We start from the raw sequence: 21,648 nt of genomic DNA, 5'->3' as shown, positions 1-21,648 counted from the left end.
GGAAAGGGTGGGAAATTCAAATTGCTAACTGTAGCTGGCGATGAGGCTGCTTCTTTGTAGCTCTTTTGACCTGGCAGTTAGAGAGTGTGAGATCAGAGGAGGCTTCCTGGTAAGTGTTACATACAGCACTGATGTTACCTGTCTGTCATGGGTTTGGAGGGAAAGTTCCATCCTATGGGGAGTGGAAGGCGGGACATCAGGAGGAGGGGCTGTACTGTATATATATGTGGATCCTGTGTGGAGAAGTTTAGAAGCTGGAGGAGAAGCTGGGAAGAAGAAGCTGGTGTGGGAGTCTGTGTGTCAGACAGGGTACTACTGTGTGTCAGTCAGTACCAACCTGATAGGTTCAGGTGTCTGTATGGTTAGCCAGAACTGATAGGTTCAGGGTCTGTGCTTCAAGTTAAGTGTTCTGTGTGAACCAAACTGTGTGTATGTATGATTGAGACTAAGCCACGTTACTGTATCTTATTCACCTGATCATTTTATTTTCCCTGTGTGTTATTTAATAAACCTTGTTCTTTTATTTGTTAAAAATCCATCCCTGGTCTGTGTGACTTCTTATAGGGAATGGTTGGTGGCAGCTTAGTGAAACTGTGGCATATCCCAGTAGGTCTGGGTTTGTCACATTGATTGGTGTCCAGCGTGTGGGATACGACTGGTCCAGTTGTCCAGTGGTACAGCAAAGCCTTGGCAAGTGTGCCCAGAGCAAGGGGGGTCTAGTCAGGGACAATCTGAGGGCGCGTAGGTAATCTTCTAGGTGTACCTCACGGGGAGGTGCGCTAGTGGAAGAACGTGCCAACTGGGGACTAGATTAGGGAGCTCTGAGGCAACCTGTTTTGGCGGGAAAAAGGCTGAGGCAAAACTGTGTAAAGTAGAAGTGATTTAGCCTGCCTCCTGAGAGGCCTAGCAGAGGGGGGTAGACTCTGGCTCGCAACTGTTGCAAGTTAGTGCTGAAGAACAGCAGCAATCTATAGAAAGCTGGTTCTGAGGCAAAAGAAAAGAAAAAAAAAGTGGTCGCTTTATTTTGAGGCTTGACTTTTGAAAGCAGCCTGTTCTGGGGGGGGGGGGATTATGCCCTTGACTCGAAGCCAAATGGCAGAAATGGGTGAAGTGAAAGACCCACAGGTAGACCAAGGTTCTGAGGATGAATTTGGCTCAGTGCAGGGTGACAGCACGGGAGAACAGAACCCAGAACTCAGGAAAATGCTCATAGCCCAACAGCATGAACTGAGGATGAGGCAATTTGAAGTGGAGGAAAGATTAGAGAGAGAGAAAATGGAGGAAAGGGAAAGAGAGAAACAGAGACATTTCGAATTAGAGAGAGAGAGAATGGAAAAGGAGGAAAGATTAGAGAGAGAGAAAATTGCTCTGGAAAAAGAAAGGATGGCGTTTGAGTTAAGAAAATTGGAAATGATGAACCAGAACAATAATAACAATAGGGATTCTGAGGGAGGCCAATTGTCTAAAGCTGTCCTGAAGAAATTCCCTGTGTACCACAAGGGAGATTGTCCTGAGGTGTTCTTTTCCCTAGTGGAAAGAGCGTTTGTGGACTTCTCAGTAAGGGAAACTGAGAAGATGACCATCATGCGATCTTTAATCAGTGGCAGCCTGGCCGAAGTCTATGCAGAGATGCCAGAGGAGCTGCTAAAAGATTTCGCTGAGTTTAAAAAACTGGTGTTTGCCAGACATGGGATAAATGCGGAACAGCTGAGGCAAAGATTCAGGTCAATCACCAAGAAACCAGAGCAGACTTTTACCCAAGTGGGGGCCCAATTGGTGAGGCTGCTAGAGAAATGGCTATCTCAGGAGGGGACAGAGACCTTTCAGCAGCTCAAAGACTTGATAGCGCTGGAACAGTTCTATTCAGTCCTGCATGGGGAACTGAAATTCCAGGTGAGGGAAAGGAAACCGAAATCTGTGGCAGAAGCAGCCGAGATCGCAGATTTTATTTCCCAAATAAGAAAGCCCTTGGGTGAGGGGAAATCGATGGGAAAACCTAAAGAAACCTACAGCAAGTACTCTCAGGGACCAGGAAGAAACCAGCAAGGGGGAGGGACCCATGGTGAAGGGAAGCCCTCAGACATGAAACCAAGACCTCAGATTTTGGAGGGAAAACCAAAACAAGATGAGAAAGACTCAAAATATAGCAGAAAATGTTATTTCTGTCAGGGAAAGGGCCATCTAATCTCAGAGTGTGAGAAATTAAAGCAGCTAAAAGGAATTGTGCCTCAGGATTCGAGTGGAACCAAGCCAAAAGCTGTGTTCTGTGTCCAGAAAGAGCAAAGCTCCTTGTCACTGAGGGAGCCTGTTGCCATGGCTACTCAATCTGGAACAGTTACATGTGCTGATCAGGCTGAGGAAAATGGTCCTCTTGTGGAGGTCAAGCGCTGCTTGCTCGTGAGAACAGATTCTCAGTTGTTTGAAACCACAGGGGTGGACGTAGGAATACTTGACCATCAGTATCGGGGGCTAAGGGATACTTGTTCCCAGGTGACCCTGTGCCATCCAGATATTATTCCTAGGGAGTATGTAATCCCAAATGAGAGCATGAAGGTGGCAGGGATTGAGGGGCAGGTGATCTCAATGTGACAAACCCAGACCTACTGGGATATGTCACACAGTTTCACTAAGCTGCCACCAACCATTCCCTATAATAAGTCACACAGACCAGGGATGGATTTTTAAACAATAAAAAGAATAAGGTTTATTTTAAATACACACAGGGTAAATAAAACAATCAGGTGAATAACATAAAGTAACGTGGCTTATTCTCACTCATACATACACACAGTTTGGTTCACCCAGAACCTTAACTTAAAGCACAGACCCTGAACCTATCAGTTCTGGCTAACCAACAGACACCTGAACCTATCAGGTTGGTACTCTGACACACAGTAGTACCCTGTCTGACACACAGACTCCCACACCAACTCCTTCTTCCCAGCTGCTGCTTCGTCTGCTTCGCTTCTCCACACACGCATCACATATTTATACAGTACAGCCCCTCCTCCTGATGTCCCGCCTTCCACTCCCCATAGGATGGAACTTTCCCTCCAAACCCATGACAGACAGGTAACATCAGTGCTGTATGTAACACCTCCCCTCTTTAAAAGTTGTTTTGTAGGGGGAAAGCTAAGGTGCTTTTCACCAAAAAACAACCTGTACAAAATACACAACAACAGTTATACATACCATATAATACTTACTTATCCTTATACTCTAAGTTAACCATAGCAATTATGCATTTAAACATTTACCATATACATTACATTAATTTACCTTTATTCATACAACCCCAATTCACAAACAGGTACATTTTACTTTTTGTCATCATTATATACACATAGTCCATGTTCTTCCGCCGTCTTCATTCTTCAGGTCTTCTTGATAAGGCGTCAGCAACACAGTTCACTGACCCTCTGACCACCTTCACTTCAAAGTCATAGTCCTGTAGGTTTAAAGCCCACCTCATAAGTTTGCTATTGTGGGTTTTCATTGTCTTTAACCATTGCAATGGTGAATGGTCAGTACACAGAATAAAATGTCTTCCCCAGATGTAAGGCTTGGCCTTCTGGATCGCGTAGACTATGGCCAAACACTCCTTCTCCACGGTTGCCAAATGTCTCTCACCTTTTTGAAGTTTCCTACTCAGGTAGGACACTGGATGCTGGTCACCATTCTCATCCTCCTGGCACAGAACTGCTCCTACCCCGCTGTTAGACGCATCGGTGTAGATGATGAACTCCCGGTCGAAGTCTGGAGCACGCAGCACTGGATAGTTGATTAACGCCTCCTTCAACCTCTGGAACGCCGCCTCACAGTCGCTGGTCCACGGGATGCGGTCATCAGCCGTCTTCCTCGTCAGATCGGTCAGCGGAGCCGCAATCTCGCTAAACCTCGGGATGAACTTTCTGTAGTAGCCCACCAACCCAAGAAATGATTTGACTTTTTTCTTGGTGTTGGGTCTAGGCCAATCACGAACAGCTTCTATTTTGGCCTCCAGGGGTTTTATCACTCCTCCCCCTACCATGTGACCCAAGTATTTTATTTCTGGGCTACCCAGCTGACACTTGCTGGCCTTTACTGTTAGCCCTGCTGCACTTAACCTCTGCAGCACTAACTCCAGGTGTATCAGGTGATCTTCCCAGGTATTACTGAAGATCCCTATGTCGTCAATGTAGGCCACTGTAAAGTCACTGAGCCCTGCCAAGGTCTGGTCCATCAGCCTTTGGAATGTGGCTGGTGCATTTCTGAGACCAAAGCTCAGGACTCGAAACTCATAGAGACCAAAAGGGCTGCAAAAGGCAGTCTTTTCTTGATCCCTGGGATCAATTCTTAATTGCCAATATCCCTTTACCAGGTCCAATGATGAGATGAACCGACAACCCCCTATGGTTTCAATCAGGTTGTCTAGCCTGGGCATTGGGTAGGCATCAGGAGTGGTTACACGGTTTAATTTCCTGTAATCGACACAAAACCTAATGCTCCCATCAGGCTTGTCCACAAGGACTATCGGAGAGGACCAAGGACTAGAAGAGGGGACGATTATGTTCTCCCTCAGCATCTCGTCCAGCTCCTTCCGCACCTTGTCCCTATAGGGTCCCGTTACTCGGTATGGGGATACTGCCTGCGGGGGTGCATCCCCTGTGTGGATCCGATGCATCACTCCCTTCACTATCCCCGGCTTGTTGGAAAACACCTGTTGATATCTACTAAGCAGCATCCTTAGTTCTTGCTGCTGGTCTTGGGTGAGTGCAGGACTAATCTTTACCTCCTCTGGGTTGTATTTTACTTCCCCTCTACCCTCCCAGAAGGGTAATTCAGCTTCCTCACTCTCAGCTGCTTTTATCGCGAATAAAACCCTCTGTTCCCCTCTGTAGTAGGGTTTTAGGGCATTCACATGAACCACCCTCCTTGCTTGGTTCTCCTCCTGCTCTATAAGGTAGTTCAGGTCTGACATCTTGGAAATGACCCTATATGGTCCTGCCCATTTGAGCTGCAGTTTATTCTCTCTGCAGGGCCTAAGCCAAAGCACTTCCTCCCCTGGGTCAAAGTGCCTCTCTCTAGCTTTGTGGTCATACCATGTTTTCTGTCTGACCTTCTGAGCTTGCAGGTTTTCTGCTGCCAGCTCTAGATTTCTCCTTAGGTCATTCATCAAGGTGTCTATGTATGTCACAACGTCTTGTGGGTCATCCTGGGTGATCTGCTCCCAATTTTGTTTGATCAAATCAAGGGGCCCTTTCACCCTTCTCCCAAATAAAAGTTCAAATGGACTGAACCCGGTACTGGCTTGTGGCACTGACCGATAAGCAAACAAAAGGGATTGCAGCTTCTGGTCCCAATTGTTTGGATTCTCTGCCAAGTAAGCCCTAATCATGCGCATTAGAGTCCCATTGAACTTCTCAGTTAACCCATTACTTTCCGGATGATAAGCAGTGGTTTCCTTGTGCTTAATACCACAGATTTGCCATAAGCGTTTCATGAGCTTCGATGTGAATGATGCTCCCAAATCCGTGATTATCTCTGAGGCAAATCCCATCCTGGACATATACCCCACCAAAGCGTCTGCCACTGTGTTAGTTTCAATGTTAGACAAGGGTATGGCTTCAGGATACCTTGTGGCATGGTCCACAATTGTTAGGATAAACCTGTTCCCCCTCTTTGTGGCCTTGGGCAAAGGTCCCACAATATCCACCCCTATGCATTTGAACGGAGTGTCAATCACAGGCAAAGGGCACAACTTTGCTTTGGTCCTGTCGCGGTTATTCCCCTGCCTTTGACACACATCACATTGTCTACAGAACTCCCTGATCTGCTTCCCTATGTCAGGCCAGTAGAAATTCTGTGTGATTCTCTGCTGTGTTTTGTTCACCCCTAAGTGTGCAGCAAACATGTCAGAGTGACCCCTTTGTAAGATCATGGGGCGATACTTTTCAGGCACCACCAGCTGACTTCTGATCCCATCTCCCCCTTTTGAGATATTTCTCAGGGTTTCTCTATATAAAATCCCCTTTTTCTCCAGAAATCTCACTGGGGTTTCAGGTGTTAGCTGGGCGTCAGTCACCTGTTCAAAACACTTTTGGAGAGTGGCGTCTGCCTTTTGCTCCTGTCCAAATCTGCTGTCTGTGGTTAAGGTTTCCACCACAGCTTCTGAACTCCCCTCTGCTTCCGTCTCTGGCTCATCATTACCCCCCTGAATTGTCCCTGTGGTGGCTTGTGAGCGTGTAATCACTAGCACCCTTTTCACATGTTCAGCCAGGTCATTTCCCACGAGCACGGCTGCTGGCAGAGTCGATGAAATCGCTAGCCGCCAATCTCCCCTCCAGCCTTGAAAGTTGACAGGTACCTCTGCTACTGGCAGAGAGATTACCTGCCCCTCAATACCTGCTACCTTTATGCTCTCATTTGGGATTATAAACTCCCGGGGAATAATATCTGGATGGCACAGGGTTACCTGGGAACAAGTGTCCCGCAGCCCCCTATACTGACGGTCAAGTATTCCTACGTCCACCCCGGCTGTCTCAAACAACTGAGAATCTGTTTTCACCAGCAAGCAGCGCTTTACCTCTATAAGAGGACCACTTTCCTCAGCCTGATCAGCAGAGGTAGCTGTTCCAGACTGAGTAGCCGTAGCAACAGGCTCCCTCTGTGACACTGAGCCTTGCTCTTTCTGGACACAGAACACAGCTTTTGGCTTGGTCCCACTAGACTCCTGAGGCACCATTCCTTTTAGCTGCTTTAATTTCTGACACTCTGAGATTAGATGACCCTTTCCCTGACAGAAATAACATTTTCTGGTGTATTTTGATTCTCTCTCATCTTGTTTTGGTTTTCCCTCCAAAATCTGAGGTCTTGGTTTCATGTCTGAGGGCTTCCCTTCACCATGGGCCCCTCCCCCTTGCTGGCTTCTCCCTGGTCCCTGAGAGTACTTGCTGTAGGTTTCTTTGGGTTTACCTACAGATTTCCCCTCACCCAAGGGCTTTCTTATTTGGGAAATAAAATCTGCGATCTCTGCGGCTGCTGCCACAGACTTCGGTTTCCTTTCCCTCACCTGGAATTTCAATTCCCCTTGCAGGACTGAATAGAACTGTTCCAGGGCTATCAAGTCTTTAAGCTGCTCATAGGTCTCTGTCCCCTCCTGCGATAGCCATTTCTCAAGCAGCCTCACCAATTGGGCCCCCACTTGGGTAAAAGTCTGCTCTGGCTTCTTGGTTAGGGACCTGAATCTTTGTCTCAGCTGCTCTGCATTTATCCCATGTCTGGCAAACACCAGTTTTTTAAACTCTGCAAAATCTTTCATCAGTTCCTCAGGCATCTCGGCATAAACCTCAGCCAGGCTACCACTGATTAAAGACCGCATGATGGTCATCTTCTCAGTTTCCCTCACTGAGAAGTCCACAAACGCTTTTTCCACTAAGGAAAAGAACACCTCAGGACAATCTCCCTTGTGGTACACAGGGAATTTCTTCAGGTCAGCCTTAGACAGTTGGCCTCCCTCAGAATCCCTATTGTTATTATTATTGTTCTGGTTCATTATTTCCAGTTTTCTTAATTCAAACGCCATTCTTTCTTTTTCCAGAGCAATTTTCTCTCTCTCCATTCTTTCTTCTCTCTCCATTCTCTCTCTCTCTCTCTCTAACTCAAATTGCCGCTGTTTCTCTCTTTCCCTTTCTTCTCTTTCCCTTTCCCTTTCCTCCACTTCAAATTGCCTCATCCTCAGTTCATGCTGTTGGGCTATGAGCATTTTTCTAAGTTCTGGGTTCTGCTCTCCTGTGCTGTCACCCTGCACTGAGCCAAACTCATCCTCAGAACCTTGGTCAATCTGGGGGTCTTTCACTTCACTCATATCGGCCATCTGGCTTCGAGTCAAGGGCATAATCCCCCCTCAGAACAAGCTGCTTTAAAAGTCAAGCCTCAAAATAAAACGACCACTTTTTTCCTTCTTGCCTCAGAACCAGCTCTCCCTAGAGATTGCTGCTGTTCTTCAGCACTAACTTGCAACAGTATCGAGTCAGAGCCTACCCCCCTCTGCTGGGCCTCTCAGCTGGCAAGCTAGATCACTGTTGCTACGCAGTTTTGCCTCAGCTTTTTCCCGCCAAAACTAGGCTGCCTCAGAGCACCTTAATCTAAGTCTCCCCAGTTGGCACGTTCTTCTACTAGCGCACCTCCCCGTGAGGTACACCTAGAAGATTACCTACGCGCCTCAGACTGTCCCTGACTAGACCCCCCTTGCTCTGGGCACACTTGCCAAGGCTTTGCTGGACCGCTGGGCAACTGGACCAGTCGTATCCCACACGCTGGACACCAATCAATGTGACAAACCCAGACCTACTGGGATATGTCACACAGTTTCACTAAGCTGCCACCAACCATTCCCTATAATAAGTCACACAGACCAGGGATGGATTTTTAAACAATAAAAAGAATAAGGTTTATTTTAAATACACACAGGGTAAATAAAACAATCAGGTGAATAACATAAAGTAACGTGGCTTATTCTCACTCATACATACACACAGTTTGGTTCACCCAGAACCTTAACTTAAAGCACAGACCCTGAACCTATCAGTTCTGGCTAACCAACAGACACCTGAACCTATCAGGTTGGTACTCTGACACACAGTAGTACCCTGTCTGACACACAGACTCCCACACCAACTCCTTCTTCCCAGCTGCTGCTTCGTCTGCTTCGCTTCTCCACACACGCATCACATATTTATACAGTACAGCCCCTCCTCCTGATGTCCCGCCTTCCACTCCCCATAGGATGGAACTTTCCCTCCAAACCCATGACAGACAGGTAACATCAGTGCTGTATGTAACACTCACTGCCAGTAGCGGAGGTACCTGTGAACTTTCAAGGCTGGAGGGGAGTTTGGCGGCTAGCGATTTCATCGACTCTGCCAGCAGCCGTGCTCGTGGGAAATGATCTGGCTGAACATGTGAAACGGGTGCTAGTGATTACACGTTCACAAGCCACCACGGGGACAGTTCAGGGGGTTACTGATGAGCCAGAGACAGAAGCAGAGGGGAGTTCAGAAGCTGTGGTGGAAACCTTAACCACAGACAGCCGATTTGGCCAAGAGCAAAAGGCAGACGCCACTCTCCAAAAGTGTTTTGAACAGGTGACTGACGCCCAGCTAACACCTGAAACCCCAGTGAGATTTCTAGAGAAAAAGGGGATTTTGTATAGAGAGACCCTGAGGAATATCTCAAAAGGGGGAGATGGGATCCGAAGTCAGCTAGTGGTACCTGAAAAGTATCGCCCCATGATCTTACAAAGGGGGCACTCTGACATGTTTGCTGCGCACTTAGGGGTGAACAAAACACAGCAGAGAATCACACAGAATTTTTACTGGCCTGACATAGGGAAGCAGATCAGGGAGTTCTGTAAACAATGTGATGTGTGTCAAAGGCAGGGGAATAGCCGCGACAGGACCAAAGCAAAGTTGTGCCCTTTGCCTGTGATTGACACTCCGTTCAAATGCATAGGGGTGGATATTGTGGGACCTTTGCCCAAGGCCACAAAGAGGGGGAACAGGTTCATTCTCACCATTGTGGACCATGCCACGAGGTACCCTGAAGCCATTCCCTTGACTAACATTGAAACTAACACAGTGGCAGATGCCTTGGTGGGGTATATGTCCAGGATGGGATTTGCCTCAGAAATAATCACAGATTTGGGCGCATCGTTCACATCGAAGCTCATGAAACGGTTATGGCAAATCTGTGGAATTAAGCACAAGGAAACCACTGCCTATCACCCTGAAAGTAATGGGTTAACTGAGAAGTTCAATGGGACTCTAATGCGCATGATTAGGGCTTACTTGGCAGAGAATCCAAACAATTGGGACCAGAAGCTGCAATCCCTTTTGTTTGCTTATCGATCAGTGCCACAAGCCAGTACCGGGTTCAGTCCGTTTGAACTTTTATTTGGGAGAAGGGTGAAAGGGCCCCTTGATTTGATCAAACAAAATTGGGAGCAGATCACCCAGGATGACCCACAAGACGTTGTGACATACATAGACACCTTGAGGAATGACTTAAAGAGAAACCTAGAGCTAGCAGCAGAGACCCTGCAAGCTCAAAAGGTCAGAAAGAAAACTTGGGATGACCAGGAAGGCAGGGAGAGGCACTTTGACCCAGGGGAGGAAGTGCTTTGGCCTAGGCCCTGCAAAGAGAACAAACTGCAGCTGGGTAGCCCAGAAATAAAATACTTGGGTCACATAGTAGGGGGAGGAGTGATAAAACCCCTCGAGGCCAAGATAGAAGCAGTTCGTGATTGGCCCAGACCCAACACCAAGAAAAAAGTCAAATCATTTCTTGGTTTGGTGGGCTACTACAGAAAGTTCATCCCGAGGTTTAGCGAGATTGCGGCTCCGCTGACCGATCTGACGAGGAAGAAGGCTGATGACCGCATCCCGTGGACCAGCGACTGTGAGGAGGCGTTCCGGAGGTTGAAGGAGGCGCTCATCAACTATCCAGTGCTGCGTGCTCCAGACTTCGACCGGGAGTTCATCATCTACACCGATGCGTCTAACAGCGGGGTAGGAGCAGTTCTTTGCCAGGAGGATGAGAATGGTGACCAGCATCCAGTGTCCTACCTGAGTAGGGAACTCCAGAAAGGTGAGAGACATTTGGCAACCGTGGAAAAGGAGTGCCTGGCCATAGTCTACGCGATCCAGAAGGCCAAGCCTTACATCTGGGGAAGACATTTTGTTCTGTGCACTGACCATTCACCACTGCAATGGTTAAAGACAATGAAAACCCACAATAGCAAACTTATGAGGTGGGCTTTAAACCTGCAAGACTATGACTTTGAAGTGAAGGTGGTCAGAGGGTCAGTGAACTGTGTTGCTGACGCCTTGTCAAGAAGACCTGAAGAATGAAGACGGCGAAAGAAACATGGACTATGTATATATTTTGATGACAAAAAGTCAAATGTGTCTGTTTATTAAACATGTTGGTTTGTATGAATAAAGGTAACTTGATGTATTGTTAATGATAAATGTTTAAATGCCTAATAGAGTGTAAGTATAAGTAAGTATGGTATTGTATGTTATTATATGACTGTTTTTGTTTGTTTTGGGTCCAGGTTGTTTTTTGGAGAAAAGCACTTTAGCTTTCCCCCTACAAAACAACTTATAAAGAGGGGAGGTGTTACATACAGCACTGATGTTACCTGTCTGTCATGGGTTTGGAGGGAAAGTTCCATCCTATGGGGAGTGGAAGGCGGGACATCAGGAGGAGGGGCTGTACTGTATATATATGTGGATCCTGTGTGGAGAAGTTTAGAAGCTGGAGGAGAAGCTGGGAAGAAGAAGCTGGTGTGGGAGTCTGTGTGTCAGACAGGGTACTACTGTGTGTCAGTCAGTACCAACCTGATAGGTTCAGGTGTCTGTATGGTTAGCCAGAACTGATAGGTTCAGGGTCTGTGCTTCAAGTTAAGTGTTCTGTGTGAACCAAACTGTGTGTATGTATGATTGAGACTAAGCCACGTTACTGTATCTTATTCACCTGATCATTTTATTTTCCCTGTGTGTTATTTAATAAACCTTGTTCTTTTATTTGTTAAAAATCCATCCCTGGTCTGTGTGACTTCTTATAGGGAATGGTTGGTGGCAGCTTAGTGAAACTGTGGCAGATCCCAGTAGGTCTGGGTTTGTCACAGTAAGGTAAGGTGCTGCTTTTTGCTTTTTAAAAACTGTTCTGGGTGGGTGTTTTTGCAGCGTGGTTTTGGGCTGGGGTGGTTGTTGTTGTTCTGTTTTTTGGTGATTTTTTTTGCAGCCCCAGTACCTTCTGACAAGGCTTACTCCTTTATTTTTGGTTGGTTTGTTTTTTTTAAAATCCCCAGCACCTTCTGATGGGGCTTTCTGTGTGCTTTATTTTTATTTTTTGGTATTTTTTTAAATGCTGGAATGGATTAATCCTGTTCCAATGCATTTCAATGGGAAATGGTGCTTCGACTTGCGACCAATTCAAGTTATATCCATCTTCTGGAACGGATTATGGTTGTAAGTCAAGGCACCACTGTATGCACAGCAGCAAGATTTTAGGAATAAAATTCAGGCATTATTAAAATTTTAAATGTATCACTTTAAAGACTTCTCGAATTTACTTTACTTCTATCTATGAAAAACAAGTTCTTTTTCCCAGGGGGAAAAAAAGGAAGGGGGTGGGTTCCGAGTCACGAGTTGTGCCCGAGTCATGGGGAAAAAAAACAAAAACAAGTTGAGCCTGAGTTGAGTCACCAGTGCAACTTAAGGGAACTTAAGAGAGGGAAAGGCCTCTCCTGATTAACTTAATACGCAAGCAAGCTCATAAAAGGAGACATGGTCCATGAGATAACTTGGACCCCGGTCATTTAGAGCTTTAGAGGTTAAAACCAGCACTTTGAATTCTGCCCAGAAATGAATTGGCAGCCAGTGGAGCTGCTGTAATAGGGAGGTTATTTCATCTCTTTAACCCGTGCTAGTCAGCAATCAGGCTGCAATGCTTTGGAGGAGCTGACTTTACCAAGGCAAGTGTCACCGTGGTCAGATGAGAGCTCTCCAGGAATGGTCGTAGTTTTAACTCTACAAAGGCACTCATGGCCACTGGCAAAACCTGGGCATCCAGGCTCAGAGGTGAATCCAGGAGCTGTGTACAAGTCCCATCCCAGCAAGGATACCATGGTTGATGGTATTGAAAGTGTTGGATGGTCAAGCAATCTAGATGTAAATTTCAAATGGGAAGGGCCTGCAACACAAACTAACTTGTTTGCTCGTTTGTTTGCATGCTGACCAATTAGTGGGAGTTTGTTGTTCCCGGGTAGGGAGGCTCCACCCCTGTTTCCAGCCCTCCTGGCCATGAGGTGATTGAACCACCATTGTTGGTAACCATTCTTGCACACGCTCTTCACCTGGAAAGATGTAAGAACTCCATGCCGGCCCACTGAGCCTGGAAATCCCTCCAGCCACGTGGGGCCAAAGCAGAAGGACATTGTTTTTGCTATTTTTTTCTGTATCTACCTGAAACCTTCTAAATGCTTATCTACGTGAGTAGAATATAGATTTCTTCCTTTTATACAAAAAAGGCCTCCTGAGTGTTATTTTTAAGTGCTAGTGTTTGGTGAGGGGCGGGTATAAAAAAGGGAAACTTCTTACTAATTCTGCCCAACCGGCTGGCACTTCTTGCTGCACATTTTTACTGGAATTCACACGGGTTTCAGTACCAAACTCTCAACAGAAAGCCACCGAGAGGTCCAGCAGAACCAAAAGAGGCATAGAATTTCTTCTATGTATGTGAGTGGTCTCAGTTGTGGGCTGAAGTTATAACTAATGTTGTTTGGTCATTTTCAATTCTGCATCTGTTTTGCTTTGGGCTGCTTCTGGGTACCCCCCTTGTCTGATCATCTTTTTCATTTACTTTGGCTGTTCCGACATATCCGGTTTGCTGCACATCCAACAGAATGTTGTTCGGCACCTGGCTGAACTGGCTCTGAACTCATTGTCCAAATAAGCACAATCTCCTCCATCGCCACGAACTTCCAACCTGAAACACAAGCCAAAGTCACCAAAAGATGCAGTGTTTTTCACCCTTTGGAAAACAGACACAGGGATATCTTAGGAGAGTGTGGTTCACAAGGTGGAAAACATATACATAGACTGGAAAGATTCTACAGCCAGGGTTCCCTGTCAAAGCTACATGTTCAGTCCCTTTAGGTGTCTACTTGCTAAGTATATTCTATACTTGTTCAGATTTCCCAGGCTTCCTGATATATCACTTTTGTGCATAGGTGGTGTAATTTGGTCTACAAGCTCACCATTGCTATGTTAATTATTCAAATTTAGATCTCAAAGTAAGAATTCAATTTGGGCAAGGTTGCAGTCCTAAAGACAGCATTTTGAGAGTGTAATCAGACAGCAATATGAAGATCATGTTGGACTGGACCAGAAAGGTTCACTTTGGTGGGTGTGATGTTTAAAGCTACCCTGCAGAAATGATCCTTCTGTCCAAATACAATCAGGTGCAAATTGCTCCAGCCAGCTCAGACAGAGAGAGAAAGAAAGGGGGAGGGGAGGGAGAGAGAGAGAGAGAGATATCGAACAGCCCAGCTGTTGGACCAAAAAGGTCTGGATTGAGCATGGAGCAGCATTGGGTTCATTCACAATCTCCTGTGTGCAATATTATCTGGTAACCAGAAAACAGACTGAACCAGACCATGCTGTAGGCACACCCAAAAGTGAACTAAATGACTGCCTAATCACACCCTGACACATAAAGCTGACTGAGAACCAAATGAGGTGCTACAGTCAACACAGCCTTAATGGCAATGCTTTCTTAAAAGGAAAGACTGCCTGTTTATTTGGAATGTGCCCCAATCTGCATTTGCATCAATTAGCTTACTTTTGTATTGCATTTCATCAGCTAGGAGAGGAAAAGGTTTCATTTGCATGCCTGATGTCTCCATCAATAAGAGGAGAAAAAATGTGCATTTCCTTGAATGTGTGATGTGACTCCTACTGTTAAATGATTTGTGTCTCCAGGTCAGTGAAGTCCATTTTGACTAGTCTGGCAGGATGCACCTTCCCAACCCTGCTATCAGAGATGCCCTGCTAAGATCCTGAGGACAGAATCTGGGAACATCTATGGGTTATCAACCATAGGGGTCCACGGGGTCATAAAGATTCAGACACGACTTAACTACTAAACAACAACAAATGGGTTTTCAAAACCTATTATTGGTAGTATCATGAGCCCTCCCTTAAATATGAGCTGTCGAAAACAGAAGTTGATGCTACACCTCCTTTTGGTGAGCAGAGGTACACTCTGTTGCTGCTGCCTCAAGTAAGTCTGCCATCATGACGTGATGGTATCATACTGGGCAAAGAGACCACAGCTGGTAAAATTGCAAGAAACATGCTAAATTTTCTGTATATCTCAGAGATTATTAGAGAAGTAACTGAGAAAACAGCTCAAAGGAAGAAGAAAAATAGCTCACCACGGGCATGAGTGGAAAATAGCCAACCTCTTCATAGTGACTTAGTGTAGAAATCAGACTATGCTTGTAATGATATGGAGAAAAAGATGCATCTAGGGTTACCAATATCTTAACTTCCAAGAAAACATTAGGAAGAGGTAGTAGTAATGATATTTTAATTTCGCTTTTCAATAGAATGTGAAACTTCGGCCTTTCTCCCCATCTGCCATGGTTTTCCACATGTGGAAATTGTGGCATTTTCAGGGGAGGCAAAGTTGCCACTGCCGCCTCATTTGCCCAAGATATAGCTGATTGGGGCAAACACACATTCAAATACAGTGGTGCCCCGCATAACGAGCAATCCGTTTAACGACGAATACGCATAGCGATGTGTTTTTTGCGATCGCAAAAGTGATCGCATAGCGATGTTTTAAATGGTAAAACATCACTTTGCAATGATCGGTAAGTGTTTCGCTTACTGATTATCGCATAACGATGTTTATCCAACAGCTGATTGGCGGTTCCAAAATGGCCGCTGGGTAAAGAAAATGGGCGCCCGCTGTGTTTTCACGCCCTTTCCTCGCTTACTGGGCAGCGAAAATAGTGGCCGCATGGAGGATTTTCGCAGAACGGTTAGTTTTTTGCCCATAGGAACGCATTAAACGTGTTTTAATGCGTTCCTATGGGCTTTTTTGTTCCACATAGCAACGGATCCAATTTTTTTGGAATGGATTATTGTCGCTATGCAGGGCACCACTGTAGTTGTGTGCCTTATTTCCACCTACCTTCATTCTCAGCTTCTGATTCCCCCCTTCTCACTCATTCTCTCCTTCCTTGAAAAAAACAGTCTTCTTTAGCTTCACCTTTTGCTCTTTTGTGAGCAAACCCAAGACAGAATATTTACATGTGAGAGGTTCTGGTAGCAGAGAAAGATGCTGGCCTCTTGGCAGGATGCAACCCATCAGAGGCCTTCCTCTGATGCAGGGGTGGTGCAGACCACAGAAGTGTGCATCTCTGCCATGGAAGGTTCTGGCCTCCAGCCTTCCTCCAACTTGTTCGAGCAGAACGTTGCTCCTGCCTGCTGTTCTTACCAGCAAGGTTAACAACATGGAATGATTACAACTCCACACAGAAACACATTCAGTACTACCCCACATTAATGCAAGGAAGTGACAGTCTAATTGAAATCATTCCCTGCTTCATGGACCCCAATGATCCAGATTTTCCACTTGGCCTTCCCTAAAAATCAACAAATTACAGAGTAGCCAGATGAATCACCCCGCCTTTGAAACACACATGGGCATGGAGAGGTGCCTTCCACTCAAAAAATCCAGCTTCTAGTGACAGTTTCTTTTAAGACTGAAGCATGGAAAGATGCTGAATGTTTTTTGTATGTTCATCTGTTTTTAAAACAGCTCGGTGGTTACATGCAAAGATTCATTAAATATCACAGTGTAATTTGAACCAGAAAGGGAAAGAGAAGGACTCACACTGCAATGTCTCCATTTAGCCATGTCCAGGGCTGACCCGGGAATCTTCTGAGGCCAATCCAAAAGGGGTCCCTCCCCTTGAGAAGGCGTATAAAATCCTGTAATAATGAGAGAAAGTGCCTCTTCAAACCTTGAATGGCTACAAGACAAGGCTTAAGAGCACAGGAAAAAGCATAATGTACAGTGGTGCCCCGCATAGCGAAGATAATCTGTGCAGCAAAAATCGCTGCAAAGCGATTTTGTTGCTATGCGATTTTAAAAAGCCCATAGGAATGCATTGAAACCCCTTCAATGCGTTCCTATGGGCTTAAAATTCACCTTAAAGCAAAAATCCTCCATATGGCTGCCATTTTCGCTGCCCGGTAAGCAAGGAATCGGCGCAAAAACACAGCAGGTGGCCATTTTGTTTACCCGGTGGCCATTTTGGAACCGCCGATAAGCTGTTAAAAAATCATCGCTTTGCGATAATCGGTAAGCGAAACAGAGTACCGATCATCGCAAAGCGATTTTCCCCCATAGGGAACATCACAATGCGATCGCAAAAGCGATCGCAAAATCTTCATCGCTATGCGGTTTCGTCATTAAACGGGGCGCCGGTTAAGCGAGGCACCACTGTATGTTTGAAAACAGGGTGTTGGCTGAATACAACCCTAACCCCCCTCCTTTTTTAAAAAAGGTTCCTGACTAATTGGGAGTTTCTCCTTCATCATGTACATGAGACTTAGGAAATACCTTTCACAAATTAAATGAAAACTATTTTCTTGTCTATATCTATTGATATGCTAAAGGCATCTTCTAACTAGGACTCCAAGAACTTCTTTATTGTAGTTGAGAAGCCCCTTCATGTCCAAAAAAGAACAGCAAAGCAATATCCTACAGTACAGAGCCACTCTCAGCAATGTAAACATTTGCACCTCTTACATTTTCTTCATTTGTAATCCTTGCCAGGGAAGCATGATGTGAAGAGCAGAAGTCCTAGCTGGAGCTCCAGTTTCTCTCTTCCTTCGAAAAGTAATAGCAGTTTCCTTGATACCAAATCCAACGAGGTGGACATGGTGGAGAATGGCGTGGAAGGGGAACATCACCACCGGAGGGCTTCTCGTTTTGATCTGAGAAAGGAATACAGAATTAGAGAACACCTACAGGATTGACACAGCAGGCTTTGAAGCAGGAGCCCAAGGCCCCAAGCATCAGGAGGGCCCCCAAATTCAGCAAGAATGGTTTATCCTATCAAAGTAAGTGGCATAAGAAGAACACATAGTAGCTGAAAGAGCCCAGCCCCTCCCCAAAAGACAAGGCTCAGAGCCTAACCATCTGAGAGATATGTTAACCTCTGAGAGGTATGTTCCCTCTGGGAACATCACGCTGAGCCAGAACAAGGCTTCTCTGTTAATGGGCTCAGAGAGATACAGACATGAAGAAACACCTCTTTATTAGATCAATAAAAGCTGCACCAATTATACTGGTGGCTGCTTCTCCCAAGGCGATTTCATGTTTGGAACTCCAACTCTCAAAACGCCATGGTGGCCTATGTGATTTGAGAACTCTCTGTTGTCCTGTGCCATCAAGTTGGAACCGAATTATAGCAACCTTAATAGACCTTTCAAGGTGAGTACATTATTTAAGAAGTGGTTTTACCAGTTCCACTCCCCCAGTGAGATGCCATGTTCTCCAGAACTGTGCTTTCCAGAAGGTATAACCTCTTCCCAAACAAAAAAAAATTTCCTCATCTTTACACACACACCCCAATTCCATGACAAGAAGCAATGTCAATTGACACACCTTGGCCCACTCTGGATACCAGGAGATTCCAAAATCCAGGGATTCTGGACATGGAAAAGAGGCAGCGGCTCAGGCAGAGCAGAGCACCAGGGAAACTCCCTGTCCAAAAGGATGGAATCTCCACTGGGCTCCCTGGTTTCTGCAGCAGCTGAGAGGGCTGGATATGTTGTTCTGGTGGCCTACTGTGAAAAGTTATATGAAGTGAAAGAGTGAATGGAAACATCTGAGCTACTTACAAATCACAGTGAAGATGATGCATAGAATAAGAATTAAAAGAACTACATTTCCAGCTGGCAGCTTCTTGGTCCACACTAAACCAAAAGGAGAAAAGAAACCACATTCATTACTCCCGAACAGGGGAACCTCTGAGAAAGATTTTCAGGAGCAGCCTATAGTCTGAGCGGGAGGGAGCCGTCTCTCTACCCATCATTCTAGTAGCTGCACATGCTACATTCCTATTTTGTAAAAAAAATCTTATGTTTTTGTTGTTGTTACATGTCATTAGGTTTTCTCCCAAGGCCATGAACTCAACGATCTCTAAAATGTCCTGTCCTTAACAGCTGCTCAGCTCTTGTAAACTTAAATCTGTGACTTCCTTTAGGGAGACAATCTTTCTCATATGTTGTCTTCCTCTTCGCCTGCTGCCTTCTAAGTTTCCCACCATGATTGTCTTTTCCAGAGAACCTGACAGGTTTTGGGCAACCTGAGGAAATTGTTGAATGCAATTCTATAAGTATTAACAGGATCGGAGCTACAAGATATGTGTAGCTAGAGGTGGTACAGCTGAGCTGATTGAGACAGCTGAGAGAAGAACGACAGGATTGGTAAACCCTAGGATAAAGCTGGGAGAACTAGCTTACACACTTTGTTGGTTGTTGGGTTGGTTGTTGGTGGTGTATGCTGTGTCAGAGTTGCTGTATTGAAGAAGATCCTGGAAGAAGCCTATCTCCGAGCATATTGGGAGAAGAACTTGTGGCTTCAGGACTGCTCAACTGGTAAAAGAACTCTGGACTATTTACAAAAGGACTTTGACTGTGAATTATGTATTGAAACTGCTGAACTGCTATGCATGACCAAGGACTGTGAGACCAAGACTAAAGCTGTGTATATATGTAAAAATCCTGTAAATAATACAAGTAATACTTCTATCAGCACTACAAGTGGTTTGGTGTCTTCATCCCAGGGTGCCAATAGCTACCAATAGTGCCACCTGGTGTATCTTGGAAACACTGCACCTCTGTCAGAACCTTGCCTTCTCATGATGTTTCCGAAGTAGGACACTCCAAGTTTTCTTATTTTTTGTCTCTAGAGATAGTTCCGGCTTGATTTGATCTAGGAATCCACTTGTTTGTCTTTCTGGCAGTCCAGGGTATCTGCTAAGCTCTCCTCCGCATCATATTTCAAAATGTATCCATTCTCTTCATGCCAGTTTTCTTAATTCTCCAGTTTTCACACCCACTCATGGCGACTGGAAATACTAAAGTGTGCATGACCTTGGCCTTGGTCTTCAGGGACACATCGTTTCACTTAATGATTTTTCTAATTCTTTCACTCCTCCCTTTCCTAGTCTCAGTCTAGTGAATCCTTGGCTGCAGTCTCCATTTGGATTGATGATTGAACCAAGGTGTACAAAATTTCTAATTGTGAGACCGGCCCTGATCCTCTGCTGGCAAAAGTCGGCTCTCCACCTTTCTGAGAGTCAGGCCAAGATTCCCGATACACAATTAACCTGTGCACTGGGATGTTAGTGGTGGAGATGCAGACAATGTCCTTGAGACCGCAGGTGTGGCAATGGAAGGGACTGGAGGAGGAGAGTGAGGGGGACAAGGAGGACTGTTGGGCTGACGCTGTGGACTAAGAGACGTTCGAGGCCCAGGAGGTACTGGCACTCCCTGAGTGCTCCACCACTGTCTGGAAGACTGTCCACTGCCATGATCCTAACATAGGGAATTGGGTGGACTTCCTGGAAGCTGATAAGGTTCACAAAGAGGAGACCTGACAACAAGACGTTCGGAAGCTGGAGAACCAACAATGGGCATGCTGCCCTCAAAGGAAGCAGCAAGGTCAAGAAGGGGGCTCCCAGCAAACCTGTTCAATGCCAATCTGGTGGCTCTCCGCCTGCACCTCCTCTTTTCATGCCTCGCTATTCTAGAGAGCCTAGTCAGGTCTAGGGAGGAATATTGCACATATGGAGTGGCTGCTGCCAGTGGAGACTATGGAGGGGACGGGGTAGCAGGGGACGGAGCCCATGCTATGCTGCTTCAAGGACAGTTGAGTGCTCGTATTCTGCACTCGTGTTGTGGCACTCCATGTCTGGCCCACTAACGTGGAGTTCTGGAACTGGTAGAGGAGGCGAGATCCTGATTCTCCCAGTAAGAGACTGTGGAGGGGTTTCTACTCCCTTAAAGACTTTGGGAGTGAAGTCAACTCCCTGATGCCCTAAGTTTAAGTTTACTGTTGGCTCTTTGGCAAGTTTTGATTGCTCCAATAAATAACCTGGTTCTACAAGTATTTGTTGTGACATTATGGAGTGGGGTGCAGGGGCTGCTCACACTAAACTACTTCAATTTCTTCATCAGTGAACATTAAAGCTGTATACTTCTTGTTTTGTTTTTCATATTTGTTAGCATAGTCTTGTTTGGATTGTGACAAATTCAGTTTCTGTGGCTTGAAACAATTCTATTGGTATTTCATTTACCCATGGCAATTTATTTCTTACTAGTGCTTTCTCCTCGCTTTCTAGAATAGCAGGTTTTTCAGCATAGGATTCCTCTTCAAAGGAGTCTGTCATCCTTTTATCTCTTCTGCAAAAGCCTTCAGTACATTGTTTCCATCTTCTCCTTATTTTCTCCTGGTAAGACAGTGTGCTGCCATGTTGGTCATTCCACATTCCTAATATTGGCTTCCCCTTTGATTTCTTGGATCCCCTTTTGTTGTTCTCTATTACTTTGTTGTTCTCTTATGCAGGTTTTACCTTCTTTTTTAATCTATAGAGGAGTCATAGAAGTAAACATAACATTGTATTTCTTTATTTCCATGTATATAAACTGGCTTGGATCCTGGTAAAGTTGACCACCTTTGTTCCTTCTGGAATCTATGAGATGTATGACTTGTTGCATTTATTTTTGGGGAGTGGGCACAATATCATTTACCTTACAGTAAAATCCTGTGCGTGCTCTCCCATAAGCAGACTCCATTGCGTTCAATGAGAATGTTTCCAAAATAATTTTATATATTGCAGCTGAATTTATATCTGATCCATTTTACTCTATTTTGTGCAAAGATCAGGAGGTTCTGTGGTTGGGGACAGCTCCTCCATGTACAGGAAAAGAGCCTTCCTCAGATGACAAATTGTCCACTGCACAGAGAGATGGCTTCTACCATATGGCAACTGCAAGAGCTGCTTGCCCATCG

At 45.5% G+C, this 21,648-nt stretch overlaps 1 protein-coding gene and 1 long non-coding RNA gene across 3 annotated transcripts in view; one reads left to right on the top strand and one right to left on the bottom strand.

Annotated features, from left to right (window-relative positions):
- Positions 1-12,139, top strand: LOC144587588 (uncharacterized). The gene is made up of 2 exons (XR_013542737.1): positions 1-109; positions 11,672-12,139. It is a non-coding gene; the product is annotated as an uncharacterized LOC144587588 (long non-coding RNA).
- LOC110070780 (uncharacterized) overlaps positions 11,832-21,648 on the bottom strand; it is a 33,496-nt gene continuing 23,679 nt past the window's right edge. For both annotated transcript variants that reach the window (XM_078388720.1, XM_078388721.1), the window contains exons 8-11: positions 18,471-18,545; positions 17,374-17,561; positions 16,453-16,550; positions 11,832-13,533 (exon numbers count right to left, since the gene is read on the bottom strand). In XM_078388720.1, the coding sequence (XP_078244846.1) occupies positions 17,428-17,561; positions 18,471-18,545 (209 nt within the window). In that variant the 3' untranslated portion in view covers positions 11,832-13,533; positions 16,453-16,550; positions 17,374-17,427. The remainder of the gene's footprint in view (positions 13,534-16,452; positions 16,551-17,373; positions 17,562-18,470; positions 18,546-21,648) is intronic.

Source organism: Pogona vitticeps, chromosome 2, assembly GCF_051106095.1.
Source record: "Pogona vitticeps strain Pit_001003342236 chromosome 2, PviZW2.1, whole genome shotgun sequence".
NCBI lineage: Eukaryota > Metazoa > Chordata > Lepidosauria > Squamata > Agamidae > Pogona > Pogona vitticeps.
The sequence above is the reverse complement of the archived record's forward strand: the minus strand, read 5'-3'. Positions and strand labels throughout refer to the sequence as shown.